The 26,621-nt window shown below is 42.8% G+C and overlaps 1 protein-coding gene across 5 annotated transcripts in view; it reads right to left on the minus strand.

Moving 5' to 3' along the window:
- Positions 1-918: 918 nt before the first annotated feature.
- USP48 (ubiquitin specific peptidase 48) overlaps positions 919-26,621 on the minus strand; it is a 65,718-nt gene continuing 40,015 nt past the window's right edge. For all 5 annotated transcript variants that reach the window (XM_070404296.1, XM_070404298.1, XM_070404297.1 and 2 more), the window contains 12 exons: positions 21,965-22,089; positions 21,709-21,831; positions 21,378-21,439; positions 21,001-21,111; positions 18,434-18,564; positions 17,987-18,093; positions 17,214-17,318; positions 11,591-11,746; positions 7,678-7,803; positions 6,202-6,250; positions 5,002-5,028; positions 919-3,715 (listed from right to left, as the gene is read on the minus strand). In XM_070404296.1, coding sequence (XP_070260397.1) covers positions 3,693-3,715; positions 5,002-5,028; positions 6,202-6,250; positions 7,678-7,803; positions 11,591-11,746; positions 17,214-17,318; positions 17,987-18,093; positions 18,434-18,564; positions 21,001-21,111; positions 21,378-21,439; positions 21,709-21,831; positions 21,965-22,089 — 1,145 coding nt within the window. In that variant the 3' untranslated portion in view covers positions 919-3,692. The remainder of the gene's footprint in view (positions 3,716-5,001; positions 5,029-6,201; positions 6,251-7,677; positions 7,804-11,590; positions 11,747-17,213; positions 17,319-17,986; positions 18,094-18,433; positions 18,565-21,000; positions 21,112-21,377; positions 21,440-21,708; positions 21,832-21,964; positions 22,090-26,621) is intronic.

Below are 26,621 nucleotides of genomic sequence, written 5' to 3' on the forward strand. Positions count from 1 at the left end.
TTTCTCACAAAAGTTAGAATCTGATTACAAAGAGTAACCCAAAGTATTGTACCCCAACAATATTACTGCTTAGCTTCAGTGTGGAGGGCAAACAAGGCAGCAAATATCGCCTTGTTCTACGAGCTAAGAAAACTAAGACAAAGCAAAGGAACTTTTCTGTCATAAGGTAAAAGGTGAGATTATCGGGAACACAGGAGACCCAACTTCTCAAACCTGCCCTTTCAGCACTTGCCTACGCACGTGTGTGCGCTGCCTGGAACAGCTCGCAGGCTCCTGAGCCCAATGAACTAAACAGCCAGGCTTGAAAAAACCCCAAGGCTCGGGATGTGAGAGGAGGTAGTTTTCTGTGTCTCCCTATACTCAGGACTTGGCACGAGGCTGTTCATTCAGTTGAAATATGCCAAAGGGGCAGTGTTTTGTAAGTGCTTCTAATTTTATTTTAATGAATAAAGGATTCCAATGTTGACAATCAAATCCCCAGTTAATATTGGTGTCCGTAAAATAAAGTAAACTCCTAGTCTCAAGGATCAGAAATGCAGCAGGTGATAAAACCTGCGCCTTGTGGGAAGGGGTGTCGGGGCTGAGGTGCTGACAGGTGCGTGGGGTGAGAACCTAACATCGAAAACACTGGCTTTTCACCCGACTGAACTCTGCTCCCAGTGCCCTGCAACACTGAACAGGCTGCACAGTCAGATGCCAGGGGGAGAGGATGTGATGCTCCTCCCTGATCCTGTAACAGGAAAGTCAGGCTTTCATGCCCATTTCACTCCAGCAGTCACATCAGCGATAAATCCTCCCCTGGGTATTTAAAACAGGTTCTTCCAACCCAGCATTAGCTTCAAATATCAACCAGGGTCTGACAACATAGACTAACGGGACACTTACAGGAACAACAACAAAAATTCATGTGGACAATGATTCCATAGAAATAAAAGGACAGTCATTTCTTTTTAATTTGGCAGAAAGATAATAGTAATTCCAAACAACAAAGTCCATTAATACACAGGCGGATACTTATTCCCTCAGGGAATGAAGATGTCCAAATGGCAACCTATATTTCAGGTACGACGTTGCACACCTCAGTTTGGGACTGAGGAATGGCCAACAGTGTAAGGGCGGCAGGAGGAGGACTCCAGCTTTAGAAACCTTCTACCGAAGAAGACTGGCCTAACATCATAGAAAAGGTCACGTGCACATTAAAAACCCAATGGAAGTCTCTGCACTAAAATGTGGTCACAGCCAATTGGTCTCCATCCATTTGTCACTACAAAGCAAGAACCGGGCTTTAGGTTACAGCGTGGCCCTGCTTTTCCCATACAAAGTGGTGAGGGTGGCGCTGCAAGGGCACTACTGTGGGTGGGAAAGAGGTCGCAGCCCAAGGCTTCTCCACTCCCAACAGCATAGGAGAGCGGCCCGTGAAGGCAGATTCCAACTCAGTGGGTCTCGGGCCCAGGTTCCTGCGTTCCTAACGCAGCTTCGTGCTGCTGTGGGGCCACAGCCGACACCTGAACAGCGCTGATGGAACAAGGAGAGACCACTGCTGGGGATCCGACAGGCTCGGGGAGCATCACCTGCTCACTGGGCCCACCCAACTCTCAGCCCTGGGGAGTGTCATTAAAGGAGCCAGTACTGAGATTGAATCATCAGCCGAAGACACGCAAAAGGCCGCTATTTTGTGCCCTTGTGTGAGAGCGAGACTCAAGCAACAAAATTTAAAACTACTAACAGCAGACTGGGAGAAACAGATCGGATTTCGGGGAGCTAATGACAGGTTGGTGTCAATCCCTGGGAAGAACGTCCTCTGGCAAACAGCTGCTGAGCAGGGAAAAGGCAGCTGCTGCCTCTAGCACTAGGCAAACCTCTGCACAAGCCTTTACCTTGGGAAATAATAAGTTGCTTGGCATGTTATCACTCTTATGCGCCAGCTCCATTTGGAGCAAAATAAAAGAGCAAGATCTAAAAATGAGGATCAGACCCGGCTGGCGTGGGACAGTGGTTGAGCATCGACCTATAGACCAGGTCATGATTTGGGTTCCCAGTCGAGGCACATGCCAGGGTTGCAAGCTCCATCCTCAGTGTGGGGCGTACAGGAGGCAGCTGATCAGTGTTTCTCTCTCATCATTCATGTTTCTCTTTCCCTCTCTGAAATCAATAAAAATATATTTTTAAAAAGATGATCAGCTATCTGTGATCTTAACTGAGTCCTTTCCCTGTGCTGACCGCAGGTAGGAACTACCGGTTCCTAGGATGGCTTGAGGGTCCTGTGTGCTGCTCTCTCCCACACAGGCTCATTAAACAAACCCAGTGTCCCCAGGGGGCAAAGACTGAAGACATTGCAAACACAGAGGGGAAACACAAGAAGCTATAATTTTGCCCAAAAGCCATGGTTATTCTGATAAAAAGAGCTATTCAAAAGGGATGCTGCCAGGGTGACTAGCCCTCCAATTGAAACCTGCCTCCCCTCCGTTATTTGAGTTTAAATGTTTAGAAACGGGGGAGCGGGAAACCCAGCACAAACCTAGAGCTAAAAGAAAAATGTTAGCGAAAGAGACGTCCAAGTCTGCATCTCTGCCCCAGAGATGTACATACATACTCAACAGAGGAAACAGCGAAACAAACTCCAGTCGTAAACTCTATTTAAAAGTCCTTCAATGTTCTTAGGAATATTGCTTCGGTTGTATGTTGCTCATAACGATAATCCTGAATTGGATAAAATGGCCACTTTCCCCCCTCTTTTTAAACAAAGTGATGTAAAGGTCCTTTCTGGCCATTCCGGAAGAATGTTTTCAAAAAGAGAGGTGAGATGCAAGGGATGGTGGACTTGAGAGACAGGAAGACATTTTACAAAAGCCTGTGCCGTCCACTCGAACTTCAGTCCACTCCGCTCTTCTGAGGCCGGATTGTTCAGCAGTGCCAGGCGGGTCTGACTTTCTGCTTCTGAGTAACAGCAGAACTGGAGGAAGATGTTGCCACATGTTTTAACATTCGTCGTCCTTTCCGGAAGGCTTGAAAGCAAAAAGCCTTTGAAGCCAAAAACGAGGCAGAGTCCCTTGGTCACTGCAGGAGACACCCAGGTGCCCCCTCCTGTGCCCAACACTAAGAGACAGACCGCCGGGCAGCGTGTGAGGCGGACGTGGAGAGGAATCTAATCTGAAGACACTTTCCCACAATTATGGCAAGTTCTTCACTTTCATGCTTTATTGAAAGTAAAATATGAATCAAAGACAGGTACTGGTAAGCAGATTACGTCTCTAAAGAGTTACTTTTAGCTCAGAGCAGAATGTCGTCCCATTTACTGTGATACAAATCCCTTATGGGCCAATGCATCTGGCATGAAACTCGAGCAAGGAAATAGAACAGAACTTTATTCCCTCCCGCGATTATAAATCTCATATGTAAACATGATTTACTGTTACTGCTACTAAACTGGTTTGATCTTTATTCGCCTTTCCCCCACCCCCACCCCTTAAATAGAAAACCTGAAACATTTCCTTCAAGTCTGAGGCCCTTCAGTGCAATCGGCTTTATTTGACACAAGGCATTTGGGATGGTCACTTTTGAATGGTTTTCTGCCTTTTGGAAGAGTCACGTAATGATTCAATTCTTAAATCCAGCTTTTCTTTAATGCCCTAACATGTCAAACTCCTCTTCCCTTCTGGTCATTTCTTAGCAGCCAGGAAAGGTCCAAAAGATTAATGTCCAAGGAGACCAGTACCTGGGAAAATAAACACGTGGAAGTATAGTTATGAACCAAAAATTCAGAGTCCATGCATTCCACTCACCCAGAACACACCACCCCAGGGACTATCCACCTTAATGAATGAGTGCAGCAGCCCCTTGGCGCTGAAGGGCAGGAAAAAATAGCAGCCACTCCCTGGCTGGTTTGGCTCAGTGGATAGAGCGTCAACCTGCGGACTGAAGGGTCCTGAGTTCGATTCCGGTCTAGGGCACATGCCCGGGTTGCGGGCTCGATCCCCAATAGGGAGCAGGCAGGAGGCAGCTGATCAATGATTCTCTCTCATCATTGATGTTTCTATTTTCTATCTCTCTCTCCCTTCCTCTCTGAAATCAATATATATATATTTTTTAGAAATCAGCCAACTGTAGGTTTTTCAGCTAAATCCCATTTCTGTTCAAAGCCATGTGTTGTCTTCATGCAGTTAATGAGATTTGACTGACACTTTCATCAGATGGCCATTGTTCATTAAAAAAAAAAAAATTTTTTTTTTTGCTTTGCTTTGGTTGTGACAACAGGGGTTTCTTTGCAGTTGTGATGCGCAGACAACAAAGGGGCACTGGGAGGAAGGCTTTCCCCGGGCGAGTGGCTCCTTCACTCATTTCCTTTAGCAAAGGCACCCTGACATCTGATTCAAACGACTCCTGGGCAAAATCACAACCTGCCTGGACCTCTGGAGCCGGCCACCACCAGTTAAAATGGCAACAGTAAATGCCAAAGGTCCGTACTTGGTGGATTAGTGAATAACATTGGTGTGCACAACTATAGCGGCCAAGATGTAGTACAAGGCACTGCTGTGTTTCCATCTAAAGTAATAACCCAAGCCTTCATTCTAAATAGATTAATGAAACCTTTTCACTGAACCTCATATAGTTCAGCAAATTCTTCTCCTCCAATTCTTATCAGTTGCACACAAACTGTTTTGCTCGCAGATGGGACTGACAGGGTGAACTGGAAACAGGTTAAATATAAACCTCGAAATGCCACTAGCTAATTCCTCAACCTCCCCCCACCCCCGCCAAACAAGAGAAAGTAGAATGGACATGTGCCAGTAGATACTGGGACCACACAGGCCCCATTGGAGGCCCGAGCACTGAAAAGGATAACGAAGAAGCTCGAATAAAAAATGCATTTAACTAAAATTAATTTCAGTCATGAGACTCAGATGGAATTAAATTTTAAAATCAAATTATAGCCTTCACTTTAATAGAAAATTACAGTATGACTCTGACATTCACGAACAGAACATGACAAATGTAACTTACCTTTAAACCCTTCTTCTGGCATACACACTGGCAGGGGGGGAAAAATCCAAATTAGAAAGACTGTCGTGACAGATAGTAAGTAACAAGATCATGTCAATGCCCAAGATGAGGTTTAAAATAACTTTTAATTACTTCACCCATAATCATTACTTTGGAAGTTATGGGTGATAATTATCAGATGACATTCTGCGCGGCTCCAGGGAAGCCTGGAGACAACCCCGGGGCTGACCTCAGGAGCTGGCCCCCCTCCTCCCATCCCCACATGCCGGAAGGAACCACTTTTGACTCTTGCAGCCATTTCTTATGGTGTGCAACCTCTTTTTTTCTAAATAACATGCTTATATTGCTATTCCACTATTTTAGACAATTCCTCAAGGAATGAGACCAGCTACACTTCCTCCTGACACTGTGATCCTTTGTTGTTAGGCTGATCTCCAGCGTTCACATTATTTTTTAAATTTTATTAATACTGCTCACAGTTGAACCCTTTAGTGTACTGTGGCTACACTGCTTGTCTGGTATGGTTTTTACGGTTTTCTGAGTCGGTAGCTCTGCAATATTTATGTGTTTCATCTTCTCTATACCATCTCCAACTCAAGGGCAAATTCTTAAAGACCTGTGAGCCTCAGGACAGTCGTCTATCGCTTCCACTTTCCCGAAGCCTGCATCCCGCAGCTCCTACCCACGCCGGGTGTGCGCCGGGAAGTAACGGGCCTCGGCCTCACCTTCTAGTTTAACTTCTTCAATGAGCTGAGACACATACTCTAACTGCCCATCTGAGGTGCCGGGGGAAGAGACAGGGTGACATGGAGGTAAAGCGAGGGGGTGTGAGGATCTGGGGGACAGCGAGGTGTCTACCTGCTTCTTATACAGTTTTGCAGCCAGTTTCCTGTTTTTAGGCTCATACCTCACTCCCACTTTCAGGGGTGCCTGGGGCCTCCCATTCCTGTGTGCCTGATCTGAATTAGCTTTGCTTCCTGACGACCTCTTCCATCTGTAGGCTAACGTTTATTTCGGGTTTTTGTGTGTGTGTTTTTCAGGTCAGCTAAATAATTACTACTCTTCTCCCTGCTTTCCATTTACAACATGTAGACGCTTTTTTAAAGGTTAATAGTATTATAGATGAAAGCTTAAATATCTATAATTCCACATCCTTCTAACAAGTTAATCAACAAATTCCTACAATAAATTTGCCTTTACCTTGCAAGACATCATCCATTGCAGCATAATCAGCAATTGGTTCATCAGCCTAGACAACAAATGAAGACAATTCAAAACATAAGGGAGAGGCAGCCAGGAGGAAGTCTGGCCCAGGAGCCGACTACTGTGTGGCCACAAGACACAAATCTAAACACTGTCCAGTAGAGAACTGGGTTCGAGCCACAGCCGGCGAAGTTGAGGATTAACGGAGGGTGGCCAGCCTGAAATGGGTCTAAACTCATCACCCACAAAACTGCACACTGTATGTGGCATGTTTTCCAGCTCCTAGAAACACCTCTAGATGTAGAGATGTTTAGATACCAAGGTTACTAAACTGGTTTAATCGATGTGAATTCACATGCTGGTGGTGGCCGAGTTAGGCAGGAATCAAAGTCAGACTGGTCCTCTAAAAATACTAACTAGGTTAAAAATACATTGTCCTGCCTCACTAACAAGAACAAAACACCCTGATCCTTTTTAGGGCAGAAACCAACACAGAGCCCGAGCTTCTGGTGGGATTAGCGGGAAGGACAGGGGCCAATGGCCAGTGGAGAATCTAACTGCCCATCAGAAGTACAAACCCACTGTCTCTAGGATTTTAGACAGGCCTCCTAGGACTCAGCAACTCAACAGGTTTTCAAAATAATTCCACAGAACCTACAGTTCCAAGAATGGAGAAAGGGAACAGCGGGAGGGGTAGGTGGCAGGGTGAGGGTGTGTGTATGTGTGGGGCAGATATGGGTCTGCTCCATCATGTCCAGGGCCTAGCTTATCTCCTCAGAACTGAGGCACTTGGGTCTGATCTATGTCACCGTTCAAATACCCTATGAACATTTTAGCACAGTGGGGATGCTTCTGGCCACATAGAAACAACAAAGAAGCAAATGAAAGTGATGTGTAGGTACCTCTAGACACGAGAACCATTGGGCAAATAAGCCTGGTTCAATGACTCACTTTCTTTGACAATTTCTCAGAAGTCCTACTATCTAACATACCTCCTACATCCATTCTAGCCAAAGCCAGTTTCCATCAGTGGACAAGAATCCCATGAAGACAACCAAAAGTATTTTGACTGTTGTGGCTAAGCCTCGGGTCCGTGTGATTCCTAACATGACTGGCTGCTATCTTTGAGCCTGGAGGAAATGAGCGAATGCTTTAATGGTAGAAGTATCGTTAATTCTGCTGATCCAGAGTTAGGGAGGAGGCTCAATCTAGATCCATTATTTTTAACAAAATTATGAAAACTTCAATGATGCCATGACCTCCTCTAAGTCTCTGCGGCTCAGCCACGGCTGGAGAACCAAGACGCCAGCACGAATTCATGGCTGTCACCTGTTACCACACCCTGCTGAGGACCCGGGCAGCCGTAACCACCACTGCAGCAGCTCACACGTGGGTGTGCATCATTAAAAAGTTCCAGAGAAAAGAGAAGGAAAAAACCTTCTAGAATTCCTCAGGTAAGAAACCGTCACTTACCTTTAACAAAATGACAGATTCCGGAATGACTCCAAGGGTGCCGAGGGTGGCACTGTCATCAGTTAAAATCTTTCCATCAATGGAGAGATTCTGGTCAAAAGGAGCTACTGAAAATGCATGCATGATCTGAGAAAAAAAAAGAAAAGAAAGTTGGTAAAAATGCTGAGACTTATACCCCATTTGAATAAATAGATTCCTTAAAAAATAAAAGAACTCGAGTACAAAAGACATTGCTGTGTGCAGTCAGCCCACTTGCTACCTACCTACTGAGGCTACAATCCCAACACATCTGGGAACTCCCCTAGGAGGGCTGGTAGAGGAACAATTATACCCACAGATCCTTTAGTCCTGCGCCTATCACCTCTCCGAGGGGGGGGCGGGGGGGGAATCAAAGGAGCAGAAGGTGGGTCTGGGCTGACAGCTCCTCTGGTCATGAGGCTCGGGCAGGGCCACTACTGTCATCAGCCCAAGTGACCATGCCCAAGCCCCACAGCCTTGTAATCATCAAGTCTTTAAATTAACCAGCAGGCGATTTGGACTCTTCTTCCTTCTGCTTTGATTCCTCTAGCAAGCAGCCTGGACTACACAATTCAGTCCTTGGGACACATATTCTTAGACTGATCATTCATCTAGGAACCAAAATATGAATTCCTTAAGGGTAAGGACCCTAGTTCTAGCCAAGTGTTAAAAAAGTAAATACATTCAGAAAGACTACTAGGTATAATACTTACACATTTTCGAACTCAGAAAAACTGTTCATTTTTATTATTTCCCGGTGTGCACTTTATTATGCTTCATGACTCAGTTACATCCTCCTTGAGCGCATTCTATTACATATATTTTTCATTACTCCTAATACCCATGATGTAGAGGAAAACCATCCTACCTTTCCATGCACTCTCTTCCTCTACCCTTTGAACATGGGAAGGCAAAACGAGCCTAGCAAAGCAGCCTGAGCCAACTGTGTGTATAACAGGGGCCAGGAGATTTCCATGCTGGGACAGCTGGGACCACAAAAGTGGTCTTAATAACAGCACACAGATAAATAAGAACCTCGACAGGACTTCTCAAAAGGACACATCAGCCCCCGAGAAGCGAGCAGGGATCTACCAAACAGGGACGGGTGGCTATGGTGCACTGACATCATCAAGAACCGCCTATGAAGCAATAAGCCTATTTCTGGGAAAGGAGAAGAATCGACAGGACAGTTCTACCAAAGCCAGCCCAGCACACAGGCCCCGGGACCTGTGAAGAAGGACCAGTTACACGGAGGCATCGCATACGACGAATGTGGGAAATGTCACAGCTGCGTGGCTGGAGGAATGCTGGCTCATATCCCCGAATGCTAATGGTCTTCACACCACCCTATGGACTGACAACAAGTACCCCTGGACACAAGCACGATCGGTGAGGGGCCGATGCTCAGACTTTATTATTTGAGCACACAGACAAGGACATTAAAATTCACTCTAGAACTAATGAAACATTTAATAAGAAGCTACCTGTCAAATACTGTGCTAAGAGCAAGAAAGATAAAAGTGACTGATGCCACTCTGGAGTTCACAGGAGTGAGAGCAACAATGTGAAGGCGGCGGCGGGAGGTACGGGTAAGATCCAGGGGGACACGGAAGAGAGAACAGCCAGCTCTACAACCGGAGGCCAGGACAGGTTTTGTAGAAGAGATTCGAGGAAAAATGAACAAGTGTGTGCTAATGAGGAGAAAATGATTTTAGAACAAGGGAACAGACTAATTAAGACATGGAGGCCTTTGGTACAATAACTCATAAACTGTAAGGACTAGGAGAATGCTTGAGTGGAACTAACATTATATAAGTGTGTTTAACAAGTAGATACAGCTTTCCTGATCTATAGAGCAATTAGGGAACAATGTTTTCCTAACGGTGAGTGGCTCCCTGCAGCTTGCTAGTGTGTGTGTGTGTGTGTGTGTGTGAGAGAGAGAGAGAGAGAGAGAGAGAGAGAGAGAGAGAGAGAAGGAAATGTACGAGCAATGGCTTCCACTGCCAGACACTTAACCTGTGCCAACACTTCCTCCTTTCTAAGGCAGGCAATACCACCCACTCAAAACCTATTTTTGGGAAAATGAAATAACACAATAAAACACTGCATCCTTTGAGAAAGGAGATGAATAAATTATACTTCATTTGCTTTATGGCATCATAGGTGGATGAATTAGTAATCTGGCAAAGCAAGTTTCTTCAGGTTTTAAAGAACTGCAAAGGGGTATGTCTAGGCTAAGCCATTGAGTTTTACAACGCTTGTCGTCCTATTAACTTGGAATTGTAGTATTCCCTGGAGGAAAGGCTCCATCAAACACAAAAACATGCTTTTCAAAAAACCACCCACCACCACTAAGCGGGGATCACACGCATGCCCACCACAAGCCCCGATGCTGCCCAGGCTGCTGGGGTAAAAGGGTCACATCCAGTCGACGCTTTCAAAGCTGCCACACTGAGCAGCAAGAAGAAATGGCATTTCGTTGCCCTTTGTTTGGACCCTGCTTAGATCACAGCGGTGCCTGAGCAGGTGGGAGATGAGAGGAAGGACACGGTAAAGGAACTGTCTGAGCAGAGCCCATTTCGGGAGTTCACTTGAACAGCTGCTGCCTCCTAACAACCCATCGGTGCAGGTTACACACTCCTATCCTGGATAGGTTATTTCTGCTGGCTTTTTGACTTATTCTTCAAAAATGGTAGTCCATAATAGAAGCAGCACAGGCTTTTCAAATGCCTCCACCACAGGGGCTCTTTGTGCCCTTGAAAGGGTTTGAATGTTCGAGGTTTACCACTGACAGGCAGAAAGCCGGTGACAGAAGCAAGCTTTCTCAGATGGAAAAGGTACAATAAACAGAGGGAAGATATTGTGCCAACACGTTTATTTCCAGAGCCATGGGTTCAACCGAGGGAAACGCTGTTCCCCGGACAATCTGGAACACATAACACCCTCAAAGGAAGCCTGTACTTTTGCCTCAATCACAATGATAAATATCAGCAACAAGAAAGATGCATAACCATTAGACTATGCCACATGAAAGCAGCAACGAGGGAAATTTGGTCAGCTTTTTGGACATATAGCAGTGACTGAAACAGATCAGGGGCCAGACTTTCCTCCTGGACATCTTGAACTTATCAGCTCCCTTTGCCTGCGTTGTGAGATATACCAGTGGCACGCTCGTTTACAGCCCTTCCGCATTAGCGCCGAGAACTAACACTCCGTGAAGCCTTTTCACAGTGCCCACATTGCATTCATTAAACTGATCTGTACAGCAATGCATGCTTTTAGGGGGACAGAGAGGAAATGATGTAAGACGGAACTTTACAAAACAATATGAAAACACCAGTCTGAGAGGTGAAGGTAATTTTAAAATTCTACCAAACAGACTTAACTGACATCAAAAATATTATGATGAAAAGAATTTCTGACTCATCCAATAAACAATTAAGCAGCTGCCTTTTACATCGCCTTAAATTTGACAGAAGATCCTGGTAATAATCGGCTCAGATGCCCATTAAGTGGTCAGAGAAAAGCAGACAGCACAAAACAGTGAGAGAACAATTATTCTGGAACAACCCCGACACGTTAACAAACTGACACTCGATGCTTCTTGTTGGAAAGCTACTCAGAACTTGTTCAAATTTCCGGATCCAAAAACACTTTCATCTTCATAGAAAGCTTGTCTGTTCTAAAAACTTCTGATCATTTTAAAGAATAAGTTATTTTAATGTTGAGGCCCTGCAGGCATTACTCCGAAATCAAGAAAACCTTCTCAGTGGCTTAATACATGACTAGAGATCAACCTAGAAAAAACCAGTTACACATACGAACATGGGTGGAAAGCAGGGATTTATGAAGGTCCTTTTAGTCCACAACATACTCGGTGCTATGCTGTCCTCACCTGAATCTTCAATTCTTTCAGTGTCTGATTAGCAGAAACAAGAAGTGCTTTCTCGCCACGAACTTTTCTATGCCGCATACTCCGCCGAATAACTTGCTTCTGATAGGCAATGTAATTTTGATGGGATATCTTTTGCCTTTTTGTTCCTCCGTTGCTCTATAATAAAGATTCAAAACAAAGGAAGCAATGAAATGATCCACAGTATTACTCGTGCTCTACTTATGAGTCCCCTAAACATTGAAATTCAATGTCAGAAGTCGAGGTGATCAACCAAAGACTTTGTATGCAGGTATGCATAACCCATGGGCACAGACAGTAGGGTGGTGAAGGCTGGGGCAGGGGTGGGAGTGGGCTAGAGGGGGTTGATGGGGGTGGGAACGACATATGTAATACTTTCAACAATAAAGAATTTTTTAAAAAATAATCTTTTCTTCATATATCATTTAAAAAAAATAAGCAGAGACTCATTTTTAGCAGGCTCACAGAATTGAATAAAGAAAAGAATGAATGAGATAATTCTTCTAACTGCATGTAAGCTCCAAGATTGTTTTAAGAGGACATTATAAAAAAAACATTTAAAAGCAAAATGATATGTCTGACCTTAAATCAGAAGACATGTGATATGCTGGAAACCTTTAAGATCTTTTTTTAAGAGAGTTCATTATTTTTAATTTTTTAAATATATTTTATTGATTTTTTTACAGAGAGGAAGGGAGAGATAAAGAGTTAGAAACATCGATGAGAGAGAAACATCAATCAGCTGCCTCCTGCACACCCCCTACTGGGGATGTGCCCGCAACCAAGGTACATGCCCTTGATCGGAATTGAACCTGGGACCCTTCAGTCTGCAGGCCGACACTCTATCCACCGAGCCAAACCGGCTAGTGCAAGATTTATTTATTTTTTATCCTCATTGGAGGATATGTTTATTCATTTTAAAGAGAGAGAGAGGAAAGGATCGGTAGCTTCTTGTACGTGCCCTTACCACCAGGGATCAAACACACAACCAAGGTATGTGCCCTGACTAGGAATTGAACCCACAACCTTTTGGTGCATAGGATGACTCTCTAAATGACTGAGCCACCCGGCCAAGGATAAGATTATTAGTTGAATTCATCATCCTAATTTATTTGTATTAAATGTTTTCTTCTGTTTTTGAGATGACATGGAAATTTAGTATAAACTGCTGAGAACTTTAAACACTTCCATGCTGGTTTAAGTATTCAGATGTGAAATGTCATAACGAACTTAAGGGCGGTTCAGCAACAAAATACAGGAATACACATGGGCACGTAATACATCTTATACTAGTCTTAAGGAAAAAATAATAGGTAAGGACCAAATGTCATTCTACAAGTTTCATCAGCGTTGACTTTTTATGAATTCCCGTGTTTCCTTAACCTTTCCTGACGACAGAATTGTTGAACCCAGCCTGGTGCGGTTCCTAGCCTGTGGGCATCACCCTAAACAAATGCTCTTCTGTGTTTGCATCCTGATCCTCTTCCGCTTCTACAAGGCATCCTATAAATGCCTCATCAAGAGTCTAACAGAGGCCCTAGCCGGTATGGGTCAGTGGTTAGAGTGTCAACCAACGTAATGAAGGGTCACAGGTTCAATTGCTGGTCACGGGCACATACATGGATTGTAGGCTGTATTTCTGGCCCTGGTCAGGGCACATGTGGGAGGCAACCAATCAATGTGTGTCATTCTCACATCAATGTTTCTCTCTCTCTTCCCCTTCCCTCCCACTCTCTCTACAAATTAATGGGAAAAATATCTTCAGGTGAGGATTAACAAAAACAAACAAAAAAGAACCCCTTTCCCCGGTTTAATGAAATCTGAATGAGGTAACCATGAGGCACTGGCTCGTCAGCTGTGCACAGCAGAGCGGTTTCGGGATCATTATGGACACAGATGCCACAGTCATTACCATGGGAGCTCCAGAGATTTACGACTCGGAAGAGGATCAGGATGCAAACACAGAAGAGCATTTGTTTAGGGTGATGCCCACAGGCTAGGAACCGCACCAGGCTAGGTCCAATGATTCTGACAGTCGTCAGGAAAGGTTAAGTAAACATGGGAGTTCATAAAAAGTTAAAGCCGATGAAACATTTTTCTTAATCTCAATCGACTATTGAAAGAAAAGGTAAAACTGGACCTAAATTCCACAATTAGGAAAAATAGCTACAGTAATGTGAAATTTTACTTTAGAAACACAAAACACAACCAAATAACAAAGCCCTGAGCATTAAGCATGATACATTTTTTAATGACTGGTTTTAAATGGGTCTAAAAGCTTTTCCCAGAATTACTTTTTTAAAAATCCATAGAATTTAAATCCAACTTATCTGACAAAAAGCAGCCCATTGGTTTTAAATGGCTTTTAGTTACCTAAGTGATAACCAATACTGGGTTCATTATTAACCTAAATTGTAGATTAGGTCAAAGTCAAAGGAACTGTGTTGATCTAGCTTAAGAGAAAAGAGGAAAAGAGATTTGTTCATCTCCATTAAGGACAACTAGAAATCATTTGCTATTAGAGGGATTTAAAACAGCAATTATAAAAGCTATCTATGTACTGAGATACTGTAATGTACAGTTGACCCTGAACAACTCGGGTTTGAACTCTGCAGGTTCATTTAAACATGGATTTCCCCACCCCACCCCCCACCCCCAGTAAATAGAATAATTGTATTTTCTCTTCCTTATGATTTTAATTTTTAAAAATATTTTCACTGATTTTTAGAGAGCAAGGAAGGGAGAGGGAGAAACAGCAATTCAAGAGCAAAGCATCAGCAGCTAACTCCTGCACGCCCCCTACCGGGAATCCAGCATGCAACCTGGGCATGTGCCTGATGGAAATCTCTTGGTGCCCAGGGTGACGCCCAACCAACTGAGCCACACCGGCCAGGGCTCTTCCTTATGATTTTCTTAATTAACATTTTCCTTCCTCTAGCTTACTTTATTGTAAGAATACAGTATATATTATGTATAATATACAAAATGTGTTAACTGACTGTGTATGTTATTGATAAGGCTTCCAGTCAACACTAGGCTATTAGGAAAATTTCTGGGGAGTCAAAAGTTATACGTGGATTTTTGACTGTATGCGGGGTCAGCAGCCCGAACCCAGTGTTGCTCAAGGGTCAACTCTGTTACAAAGAAAAGGTTTGAGGAGAGGCTGGCATTCTGAAAAGACTTGATATTCTGGGACTCTACTCTTTTCTAAAGAAGGAAGGTTACACTTGAGATTTTATTGTGGGACAAGAACTATTTAAAACATTCTAGCGTATTACAACTTCCAAAAAGGAGAAGATAGAAGAAAATTACAAAGTATAAAATGTAATTACAGCATAAAAAGCAATGTTTCCCAACGTCCTCTATCATATTTGTACATGTGAAATCTGTTGTCATCCACATCGAAGAATTCCACATTCACTTTTGTAAATTGATGTGGTTATGACCAATGAATAAAACTACATATTCAAAAAAGTCAGCTTTCCAAAAGCTTAAATCTCTTGAAAATGTAAAGAGTTTTCTAAATACTTTTTAGATGAAAAAGCAAAGCTTGAAATAACAGAAACTAAGAACAATAAGAACATACACGTCAAGTTTTACAAACTAATTTAAAGTTTACCAGAGGGAAGAGAAAGTGAGTTGGTGACCACAGGTAGTAAAAAATATAGGGAAAAGATAAGATTCCCAATGGACTATTGAACCATACACCCGAGAGGTAATAAAACCGTATGGTATTGCCCTAGCTGGTTTGGCTCAGTGAATAGAGCATCTGCCTGCAGACTGAAGGTTCCCAGGTTCGATTCCAGTCAAGGGCACGTACCCGGGTTGTGGGCTCGATCCCCAGGAGGGGACGTGCGGGAGGCATCTGATCAATGATTCTCTCATTGATATTTCTAACTCTCCCTCTCCCTTCCTCTCTGAATCAATAAAAATATTAAAAACAAAACAACAACAGTATGGTATTGCCAGCCAAGCAAACCAAAAAGAGAATGAAGCTGTAAATCAGGATGAGTATGCACACGTATGCACACACGCTTTTAATGTATTAACTAGAAACGCAAACAGACTTGTTTGCAGATCTGTGAAGATCATGGAAGATGAACTGTATAAGGATTTGAGACATGAAAAAGTTGACAACAAACAGGTTACAAAGGCAGAGAGGTTTGCAAACTCCTACCAAGAGACATATTATTTGACTCTGTCATCTCAAAAACCATCCCACATAACAGAAGGCATATATGCACATGGATTTTAATAGGGGGGTTATCTGCCAGAGGAAAATATCCCCTCAGGGCAGTAAACCTGCATTCCTGTAAAATGCATACATGCTGCTCTGGCCAGTGTGGCTGTTGGTTGAGGGTCATCCCATGCACAGATGCCCAGCCAGGGCACATGCCCGGGTTGCTAGCTTGATCCCAAGTCAGGAGCGTGGCATGCAGGAGGCAGCCAACCAATGTTTCTCTTTCTCAATGATTTTCTCTCTCTCTCAAATCAATAAAAACGTATTTTGAAATGTATAGATCTGAACTGGCACTGAAGCCAAGGCCCCCAATGCTGACTGATGGGAATACGAATTTGGTAGGACAACTTTAACAAGAGTGGCTGATCGCTGTCAGAAGGATGGTGCAGAGTGCACGATTTTGTTCTCTCACAGGTGTTTTACAGTTAACATTCATGAGATGCGACAGCACAGAAAGCAAATGCTGATGTATCTCTCCGACAACTGGGAAACCACTAGTAACATTTCGCTCGGGGAGACCAAGATTCAAGTCAAAGAGGGCTTTTCAGACTTTCTCCATCGATGTTAAAAATGAAATAGCAGGATCGGTGAGCAGAGACAGGACCAGCCCAGAGTTCCGCTCTCACGGATACAGCAGATGATCACTATACCACTTACTCCGTCAGGGAGAAGGACAACCATCATTTGACTACCCTGTATTTTGGCAGAAAGAGAGAAAATCTCTCATTTGTTAAAACTAAACTCTAGGTAGAGTAGAAATTTAATGAATTTAGGGTATCCATAGAATATCCTGGAACACAGTGGCCTGACTTTTGAAGAAGATCAAACTTAACTACATTGTAAACCAACCAAACATATTCCTACGTTATTTCCTGGTCTTAATCAAGTTTCCCAATACAATGAGCATGCAGAATATAATCAAGCAACCAAAAAAGGAGAGGGGATAGGAAATCATAACGGAATAGAAAAGACTAATGTTGACACGGTCAGTTGTCTACTTACAGACCCAAAAATCTCATCTATAAACTCCATTATTAAATCTGTTGTTTACTTTATTTATGAGGAAATCTAAGATGGCTTTTTCATACTTAAAGATTCCATGATTAAGTAACAAACCAAGACATGGGTCTTGTTTTAGCCTTCTTTTCCAGCTAAAAATGTGCTACTGTGATTCTGTAATAATGCTGCCCACAGCTTTGCATGCGACATCAGGACGGCTATTGCATGCCACCAGAACGAAGGGAACGAAGGGTGTCGAGGCCCAATACCCACGCGGGTGTGGAGAGATGCCTGGGCCACGGAGAGGCTGCCCTCCCTGCCAGCACAGCCGAAGGCACGATGAAGAAAAGCCGCTTCAACACGTACCTGATTAAAGTCTGGGTCCTTTTCTCCGTCTGGTTTAGCTTCTTCCTTATCCTCCTCTGTTTCGGAACTGCTCACATTCAGCTCCGGAGCGGAGTCCTTCATCACCTGAACGTGCGAGGAAAGCAGAGACAGACGTAGGTCAGACCTCAGAAGATGACTCACGGAGGGGCTTTGGCTGCCCACCGTTATCAAGAGGAGGGACACCTTTATAACCGCTGGGATCACACACACACACCAGAGGTTCAAGACTCAGAGCTCTGTATCCTCCTGTAACAGGTTAAGTTTATCCTGTGGTTTATTCTTGCATCTAATGCAGCCTCCATAATGTAAGTGATCTGCGCAGAACAGTCACTGTGATCGGCTTTTAACGATGATGTTATTTTGCGGCAGTTCAAAGGTGCTCTGCATTTCTCCCAGCACACTGATTGTCACGTGGTTCAGAGAGGAGTCCCAATGCTACTTGATCTAACTCACGAGGCACAAATGCTCTGGAGGGCCGGTTCCTTGTCTGTCTTCTTCACCACTGTATCCCCAGCAGTGAAGCCATTCCAGACACACAGATGACATTCAGTAAGTATTTGTGTGCCGAATATTCATTCCACCAGCAACCACATAACCATTCGTATTCAATTCCTGTCTAATTTTAATTTTTATACCAAAAGCTCCATGGAAACAAAAATGTGATCCTCGGCAGTCCTCAGGGAAACTCCCAACAGCAAGTGAAAAACACGAGCCTGACCATTACCAGCCAGGGCCACAAGAGGGACTGGTACCTTTTTATTATCCACAACTTTATGGACATAGATGGTGGCTTGAGTGTATTCACGCAGGTCCCTCTGCTGTTGACACAGTAAGCCCTCTCTGCATTCTGGGCAGAGTTCTAAAGAAAAGGGAAATAGAAGACCCAAATATCTAAAAACATGTATCAAAGTTACCAGTGAGTATTCATTCAACAATTACTCATGTTTTCTATTAACTGCTGAATTGTTGCACTGTTATATGCAAATAGCAACAATAAAAAAACCCATTTACTACCAACAAATAAACATACAAATCATGACATAATTGTATGATGCGCCCCCCCCCCCCCGCCGGGAGTATTAGTTTGCACTGCCATGGGACCTTTAATTTTAAGTAGAGGACATAATATCCACATGCTCTTATTTCCCTTACAATGTCAACTCTTCACTACGCAAACCAAAAGCAGTATGAAAACTTACTAGGCTCAGAAATATACTGTGTTTCTGAAGGATTTACGTCTTCCACTTCAGTTCTTGTGATTTTAATTACATGATCCACAACAAACAGCTTTTGTATCATTTGCCACTCACTGGGCCATATGAGAGCTATACTGTGCAAAAAAACACAACATGCCTCAATTCAGAGAACTGATATTATCCATTAGTCTCCTAAACAGAAATCATCACAACCAGCATTTAATACAGAGGAATCAGAGGGGAAAGCCACATCATCAGCAACGAGGAACAGTAGTTTGGGTGTTTTTTTCCACAGAAACGAATGCTACCAAAGCAAAGAAACAAAATGGACTGAAGTTACATGAATCAACTTGGTTAAATCTCCAAAACCTAAATTGAGAAAGAAGGTAGTTGGATATGGTTTTTTACTGGTTTTGGAGAGAAGGGAAGGGGGGTTAAGAAAAAAGTGGGGGGAGAGGGAGAGAGAGAGAGAAACATCCATCGGTTGCCTCCTTAGGCACCCCGAACTGGGACAACCACAACCCAGGTATGTGCTCTGATCAGCAATGGAACTGGCAATCTTTCGGTGCATGGTATGATGCTATGACCAACCTAGCCACACTGGCCAAGACTAGAAAAAATTTTAACCACGCAAAACATTACTCTGTGTGTGTGTGTGTTTAAAGAAATATTTTCTGAGATGGATAACCCTCACAAATTCAGGACTATTTGACCCAGTGATCCCACTTCTAGGAATATATCCCAAGAAACTAGAAACACCAATCAGAAAGGATATATGCATCCTTATGTTCATAGCAGCACAATTTACAATAGCTAAGATTTGGAAACAGCCTAAGTGCGCACCAGCAGATAAGTGGATTAAAAAACTGTGGGACATCTACACAATGGAATACTACGCTGCTACATAAAAAAAAAAAAAAAAAGGAGGAACTTTTACCATTTGCAACAGCATGGATGGACCTGGAGATGCTAAGTGAAATAAGTCGGTTGGAGAAAGATAAATATCACACAATCTCACTCATTTGTGGAATATAATGAACAACATAAAATGATGAACAAAAACAGATCCAGAGACAGAGAAGCATCGATCAGATCATCAAACCTCAGAGGGAAGGTAGGGGAGGGTGGGGGTAAGGGGGAGAGATCAACCAAAGGACTTGTACGCATGCATATAAGCCTAACCAATGGACACAGACACCAGGGGGGTGAGGGCATGAGAAGGGGGGCGGCAATGGGGGATAAGGACACATATGTAATACCTTAATCAATAAAGAAAAAAGAATTCAAGACAGTGGTTACTGTGAGACAGTCGGGAATAAAAAGAGAAAAGGAGGAATAGAAGGTTAAGTACTGAGGGCCCTTCAATTATATTTGAATTGTTTAACTTTTAAATAATTGGTGGCCCACATTTGTTTGCTTTATTATTATAGATATTTCCCCAACAAACAGGAGAGAACCTAGAAGAAAAGATATGTATACTCTAAGCTTCCTGCACTGATGTTAAGAAGTATTGATATAGGGCCCTGACCAGTTTGGCTCAGTGGATAGAGCAGCCGTGGGCAAACTACGGCCGGATCCGGCCCGTTTGAAATGAATAAAACTAAAAAAAAAAAAAAAAAAGACCGTACCCTTTTATGTAATGATGTTTACTTTGAATTTATATTAGTTCACACAAACATTCCATCCATGCTTTTGTTCCGGCCCTCCGGTCCAGTTTAAGAACCCACTGTGGCCCTCAAGTCAAAAAGTTTGCCCACCCCTGGGATAGAGTGTCGGCCTGCGGACTGAAGGGTCCCAGATTCGATTCCAGTCAAGGACATGTACCTTGGTTGCGGGTACATCCCCAGTAGGGGGTGTGCAGGAGGCAGCTGATCGATGTTTCTCTCTCATTGATGTTTCTAACTCTCTATCCCTCTCCCTTCCTCTCTGTGAAAAATCAATAAAATATATTTTTTTAAAAAGTATTGATATAGGAATAATAAACTCCCAAATTCTAGCTTTGTCCCAGAGAAATATTTATGCTTCAATTTTCTTTTCATGGTTTACAGGCAAGGTCAAGGGCATTCTACCTTATCTTATATAGCTATTTAAAATTTATTTTAAAAGACAAACTGGTAACATAATGGGTGAATGTCATAGATGAGCCCCTTTGGAACCACTAAAGGAATGGAACACAATTTTGGTTTTAGGACCCTGAGATTCCAGCTCAGTGCCACGCTGCCTCCCTTCTACTTTATGAAGTCTGGTGGCTGCTGATAAAAACTACCAAGACCCTGGCTGTTGTGTGTTCCTAGGAAAGAGGCCCACCTACAGACACTGTTAGCAGCAGCTTCAGAGGAGAAAGCAGGGCTCCAGGGAGGAAGAAACAAAGAGCAAGGTGCCCATGGTCAGCCTCTTGCCTTTTATGGAGTAGCAGGTCTTTCTTTTTTTTAAAAAGTGCTCATTCTGGTAGAGTGAGTATATGAAAGAGGGAAAAAACCCACAATTCAGCAAGGGACCAGATTCTTAAAATGATAAGAAACTTGCTAATCATTAGAAACAGACAACTTGCATGAAGAGAAGAAACTCACAGTTTAGAATCTTCTTTGGTCATGGAAGCAAATGTAAACATGAGTCCCCCATGGGGACATAGAAGAGCACTGTTTCCGACCGATGACACGGGACTACATCTCGTAGGTTTCCTATTCAAATGAGACAAGGAGGATCAATATACTTCACTACTGCATGAGTAAACAGAAGAGTGCTCCATTAGTTAAAAATGAGAGATATATTGAAAAGGGTAGTAGTAATTAAATGTTTCTCTTGATTATCCCTTTAACTTAAAAGAAAGCTTTTAGCACATGCTAGAAAAAGTAACTAAAAAGGTATGATGATCAGAATCCATTAATTCTTAAAACACTAAAATCAACCCCCGAAAAAGGGAAATAGAAACATTTTTTAATTCTACCTGACAAATTTCCGCCATTCTTCTACAAAGAACTGTGACACAATGTAGAGGACATCTGTATCCTAGAACAGCAAAGTCACATTAAAGCAGGCATCAATACACTGTGTTCTTAACCTGAATCCTTTAGGGAAAAATGTTTTTCCAAGCACTAAGCTTTATAAATAAAATGAAAACACAGCCCGCTACCAAGAAACAGAATTAGAGTAAAGCCCCCTGATTAGATAAAAACTAAACAAAGAGAATCAGAGAAGCTCAGGTTGTTTGGAAGCAATACAGCAGAAAAGCCTCTGAAACGTAAGATGAATTCTATCCTTGGTGGGGATCCTTATACCTCTGGCCAGTTACTAAGACAAGGTCTGCTTTTGTCCTGGAATAAATTCGGGAGAGAAGTCTTCTGCTCATTTGCAATCATCTTATGTAAGGCTTCGTTTTCTTCCCCTTCTCTTTCTAAAATCTGAAAGAGAATGAAGCAATCAACCATCTCCTGCTGACAGCCCGGGGCTTGCCTCCTCCCCACCCCCTCAGCAGAAGTTCTAACAAGACTAATTCTCGGGAAGTGGTACAGGGAGGAGACTGGTGTTCAGTACCTTGCACTGTGAACAGCATTCTTTGTAACTGGGAAACTCGGGAGCCTTTGGGAAGTACTGTTGCAGTTTGCTCCAGGCCTCTTTAGAAACAAGTCTTCTTTCGTTTTCAGATATGCACAACTCCCCTGAGTATTAAAAAAAAAATTGTTTTTACATTTAAGCCAAAAAAGTCAACGTATAGCCTCCAAAAAAGATGTTTCCTATTTCTTAAACCTAAAAAAAATTCTTTGGTTTCAGAAATCTCTAATTTTGTTTATTTTATCTCATTCTAAGGGAGCCATTCCTTTATGCCCTTCATTGCATCTGTGGTTGAAAAACCAGGAAATAAAGACAATTGCATGAGACTCGCGCCGTGCATTTCCTGTCTTTCTTCCTGCGGGTGAGAGGGGCTCCCGGGATCCTGGTGGCTCTGCGTGAGGCATTTCATCTCCGCCCACAGTCCTCACAATTTCTTGCGGACTGTATTTCCTCCCATTTGATTGTTACCTCACTGAAATCATCCTGAATTAAAATGGTGTTTTCAAGGTGGTGTCCATTCTCTTGTTACCGATTCAAAGTTAAATAATAAAGTAATCTAGTGTCCAATTGGTTATCTGTCGCCAGACAGGATCCTGTTAGTTTCCTACTGCCATCACCCCAACCCCTGTGGATCTTTAAAAATCCTCAGAGAGCCGAAACCAGTTTGGCTCAGTGGATAGAGCGTCGGCCTGCGGACTGAGGGGTCCCGGGTTCGATTCCGGTCAGGGGCATGTGCCTGGGTTGCGGGCACGTCCCCAGTGGGAGATGTGCAGGAGGCGGCTGATCGATGTTTCTCTCTCATCGATGTTTCTAACTCTCTGTCTCTCTCCCTTCCTCTCTGTGAAAAATCAATAAAATATGTATTAAAAAAAAAATCCTCAGAGAAAGAAACAGGACCAGTAACCACCACCCTTCCTCTTCTTGGAAGGTCGGAAGGTCGTGGGAACGCCCAAATGGCAGAGACCTGCAACCACAGCAGCCCCTCCTTGGTGCCTTTCCCCCACTCTACCTCTCACTCCATTTGTGGTTCTAGTTTTCATTGTTTCAGCTCTTCCTAACTGATGAATTAATGAACTGTCCCTATGTACCTATATGGGTCAGAAAACCATCTGGAAGTTTCCAAGGCCACATGTTTTTCTATCCCCGTTTGCCAGGCACCTCCATGTTTGTTAAAAGTAATAAAGCTTTCTAAAGACAATATCATTCTGCCCTCGCCGGTATGGCTCAGTGGATGAAGCATTGGCCTGCGGACTGAAGGGTCCCGGGTTTGATTCCGGTGAAGGGCACGTACCTCCATTGCAGGTTCCCGGCCCTGGTCGGGGGACAGGCGGGGGGCAACCAATCAATGTGTGTCTCTCTCTCACATCGGTGTTTCTCTCTGTCTCTCCCTCTCCCCTCTTCTCTCTCTAAAAGTCAAATATCCTCAAGTGAGGATTAAAATAAATAAAGAAATAAAAGTATACATAAAAAAAAAAAAATCCTGAGACACACACTGGTGAATATCACTGGTTTAAAAAAGAAACAATTACTAAAATAAATAAAATAAGTATCATCCTTTGCTTCATGTGTTTTACCTAATAATAAACAAACTGAGAAGCAGAGAAATTAATACACCTAGGACTCCACAGCTGGTGAATAATGAAGCTGGACTATGAACTCAGGTCTGTTTCATTCAAACCCCATAATTTCTAATACCTACAAATATATTTTCATAACTGCCGCCCTTCACCTCTTACCAACCTTTGAATAATCCCAAGAAAAGATTACTTTGCTTTAATAAACTTAATACCAGAGAAAAAGAGGTCACAATGTAAAATTTAACTTTTTTTCTGAGTAGGCTATTAACTTAAATTTCCTCTGGGGCTATAAAAACTTATTCCAACAAGCATACCCTAAGACACAATTAGGTAGTATTTTTAAAAGATTGATTATCCAAACCTAGTCTAGTACATCTTTATAGTGAAATAGAATGCAGCCATAATAAGGAAATGTATGATTTCTATGACCTGATTTTCTAGAAAGCACTCCAAGGCAATTAAAATTAAAAATAATTTTAAGAGCACCAAAGCCCCATTGAAGCAAGTCTAGCCCCAGAGGGGTGTCTCCAGCACAGAAGTTCTCCCACTGCAGACACAGCTGATTCTCACAGCCAATTGGCCTGGAGGTCAATTCCTCCCAGGGATAACTACAACAATCAAGGCTTAATTACCACAAGACTGTGCACAAAGCCCACGAGGGGGTGCACCAAGAGTGTCTACCTCAGGTAATTGGGACACTTAGCACAGAAAGGCATTCTATCAACACAGCGAAGCATAAAAAATGCCGAGACAAAGAAACAGGACACAAACGACAGAATTGGAGGAAAGCAAACTGCTGGATATTGAGTTCAAAACCACACTTTTAAGGTCTTTAAAGAACTGTCTAGAAGCCGCCGATAAATGTAGTGAGATCTTCAAGAAGACTGGTGAAACCCTCGATGTTGTGATAAAGAACCAACTAGAAATTAAGCATACACTGACTGAAATAAAGAATATTATACAGACACCCAATAGCAGACCAGAGGAGCGCAAGAATCAAGTCAAAGATTTGAAATGCGAAGAAGCAAAAAACACCCAACTGCAAAAGCAAAAGGAAAAAAGAATCCGAAAATACGAAGATAGTGTAAGGAGCCTCTGGGACAGCTTCAAACGTACCAACATCCGAATTATAGGGGTGCCAGAAGAAGAGAGAGAGCAAGATATTGAAAACCTATTTGAAGAAATAATGACAGAAAACTTCCCCCACCTGGTGAAAGAAATAGACTTCCAAGTCCAGGAAGCGCAGAGAACCCCAAACAAAAAGAATCCAAAGAGGACCACACCAAGACACATCATAATTAAAATGCCAAGAGCAAAAGACAAAGAGAGAATCCTAAAAGCAGCAAGAGAAAGAAACTCAGTTACCTACAAGGGAATACCCATACGACTGTCAGCTGATTTCTCAACAGAAACTTTGCAGGCCAGAAGGAAGTGGCAAGAAATATTCAAAGTGATGAATACCAAGAACCTACAACCAAGACTACTTTATCCAGCAAAGCTATCATTCAGAAGTTAAGGCCAGATAAAGAGCTTCACAGATAAGAAAAAGCTAAAGGAGTTCATCACCACCAAACCAGCATTATATGAAATGCTGAAAGGTATCCTTTAAGAAGAGGAAGAAGAAGAAAAAGGTAAAGATACAAATTATGAACAACAAATACACATCTATCAACAAGTGAATCTAAAAATCAAGTGAATAAATAATCTGATGAACAGTATGAACTGGTGATTGTAATAGAATCAGGGACATAGAATGGGAATGGACTGACCATTCTTGGGGAGGAGGAAAGGTATGTGGGGGGTGAGGGAAGAGATTGGACAATAATCGTGCACCTATGGATTAGGACAGTGGGTGGGGAGTGAGGGCAGTGGGTGGGGTGGGAACTGGGTGGAGGGGAGTTATGGTGGGAAAAAAGAGTAACTAATGTAATAATCTGAACAATAAAGATTTAATTTTTTTAAAAAAACTAGATTACAAATAAAAAATAATAAAAATAATTTTAAGCAGTTTCCTTTTTTCCTTCTTCTTAAAAAAAAAAAAGGAAAAAACTCTTCCTCTGTATATGAGTGATATAACCCAATAGGTTTAAACAGGGGGGATTTTGTTATAAAAAATAAAAAAATTCAAAACAAGCACTTCCAGAAAAAAAAAACGATGTTAAAACTGCATTTACTTTCAGTTGCCTCTTAAAACACCATTAAACCACAGTAAAGGGAATTTTTAAAAAGATCTAAAACCACAATGATGGATGAACAGAGAGGGAACAACAGCAACAAAAACTTTAGAAGCTTAAAAGCAGACAGATGAAACACATGAAAAATGAATTCTAAATTGGGAAAAGTCAAGAAGTAACAAGATTTATTACACTGCACAACTGCCTAGAAATTGCGGGCACCTGGAAGTACAGGTGGGGTAAAAAAAACCCCAGAATGAATTAAAGTCTATTGAAGAGGCAGTTAATATTTTCTGCTTCCCTCTACCCACAAAGATCATAACTTCTCTGGTGACATAAAGCGCCAGCTAGGCCTCTACACCAGGGGACACAAAGCACAGAGATGAGGGAGGCAATGAGCTGACACAAAGGCAGTCTCCCAAGCCCTCTTCTCTCTACTACCCGAGAACAGGCACAGCCATGGCTGCATTTCCCAGGCAGGAGAATGGAAGCCTATGGAGAAATCAGAGCAGCCCAAGAGCAGATACTGACATTGGGAATTCCCCAGTAAGGCCCTCCTGGGTGCACCCGGCCTCCACAAGCACCTCGCACAATAAGGGAGGTAGGTAGGGCCTGCACCAGGGCAGGCCAGTGTGAGATGCCAGTGAACACAGGGGAAAAAAATCTTACAAGCTGCCAAAAGGGAATGAAAGGGATCACCTACGCATAATGGACAAATGGCACAATGAGAGGTAGTGCAAGTCCTTTAAATTTCTGAAGAAAAGTCTAATTTGAGATAATTATGCACCTAGGTAAAATTATCCATTAAATGTGGTGATCTTGAGCAAATGACTCTTAAATCTCTATGCCTCAGCTTACTTACTCATCAGTACGATGGATATGACAGTA

The sequence above is a fragment of the Myotis yumanensis genome, unplaced genomic scaffold (assembly GCF_028538775.1).
Source record: "Myotis yumanensis isolate MYYU_CA2020_CCGP unplaced genomic scaffold, mMyoYum1.0.hap1 SCAF_2, whole genome shotgun sequence".
In the NCBI taxonomy this organism is placed as follows: Eukaryota; Metazoa; Chordata; class Mammalia; order Chiroptera; family Vespertilionidae; genus Myotis; species Myotis yumanensis.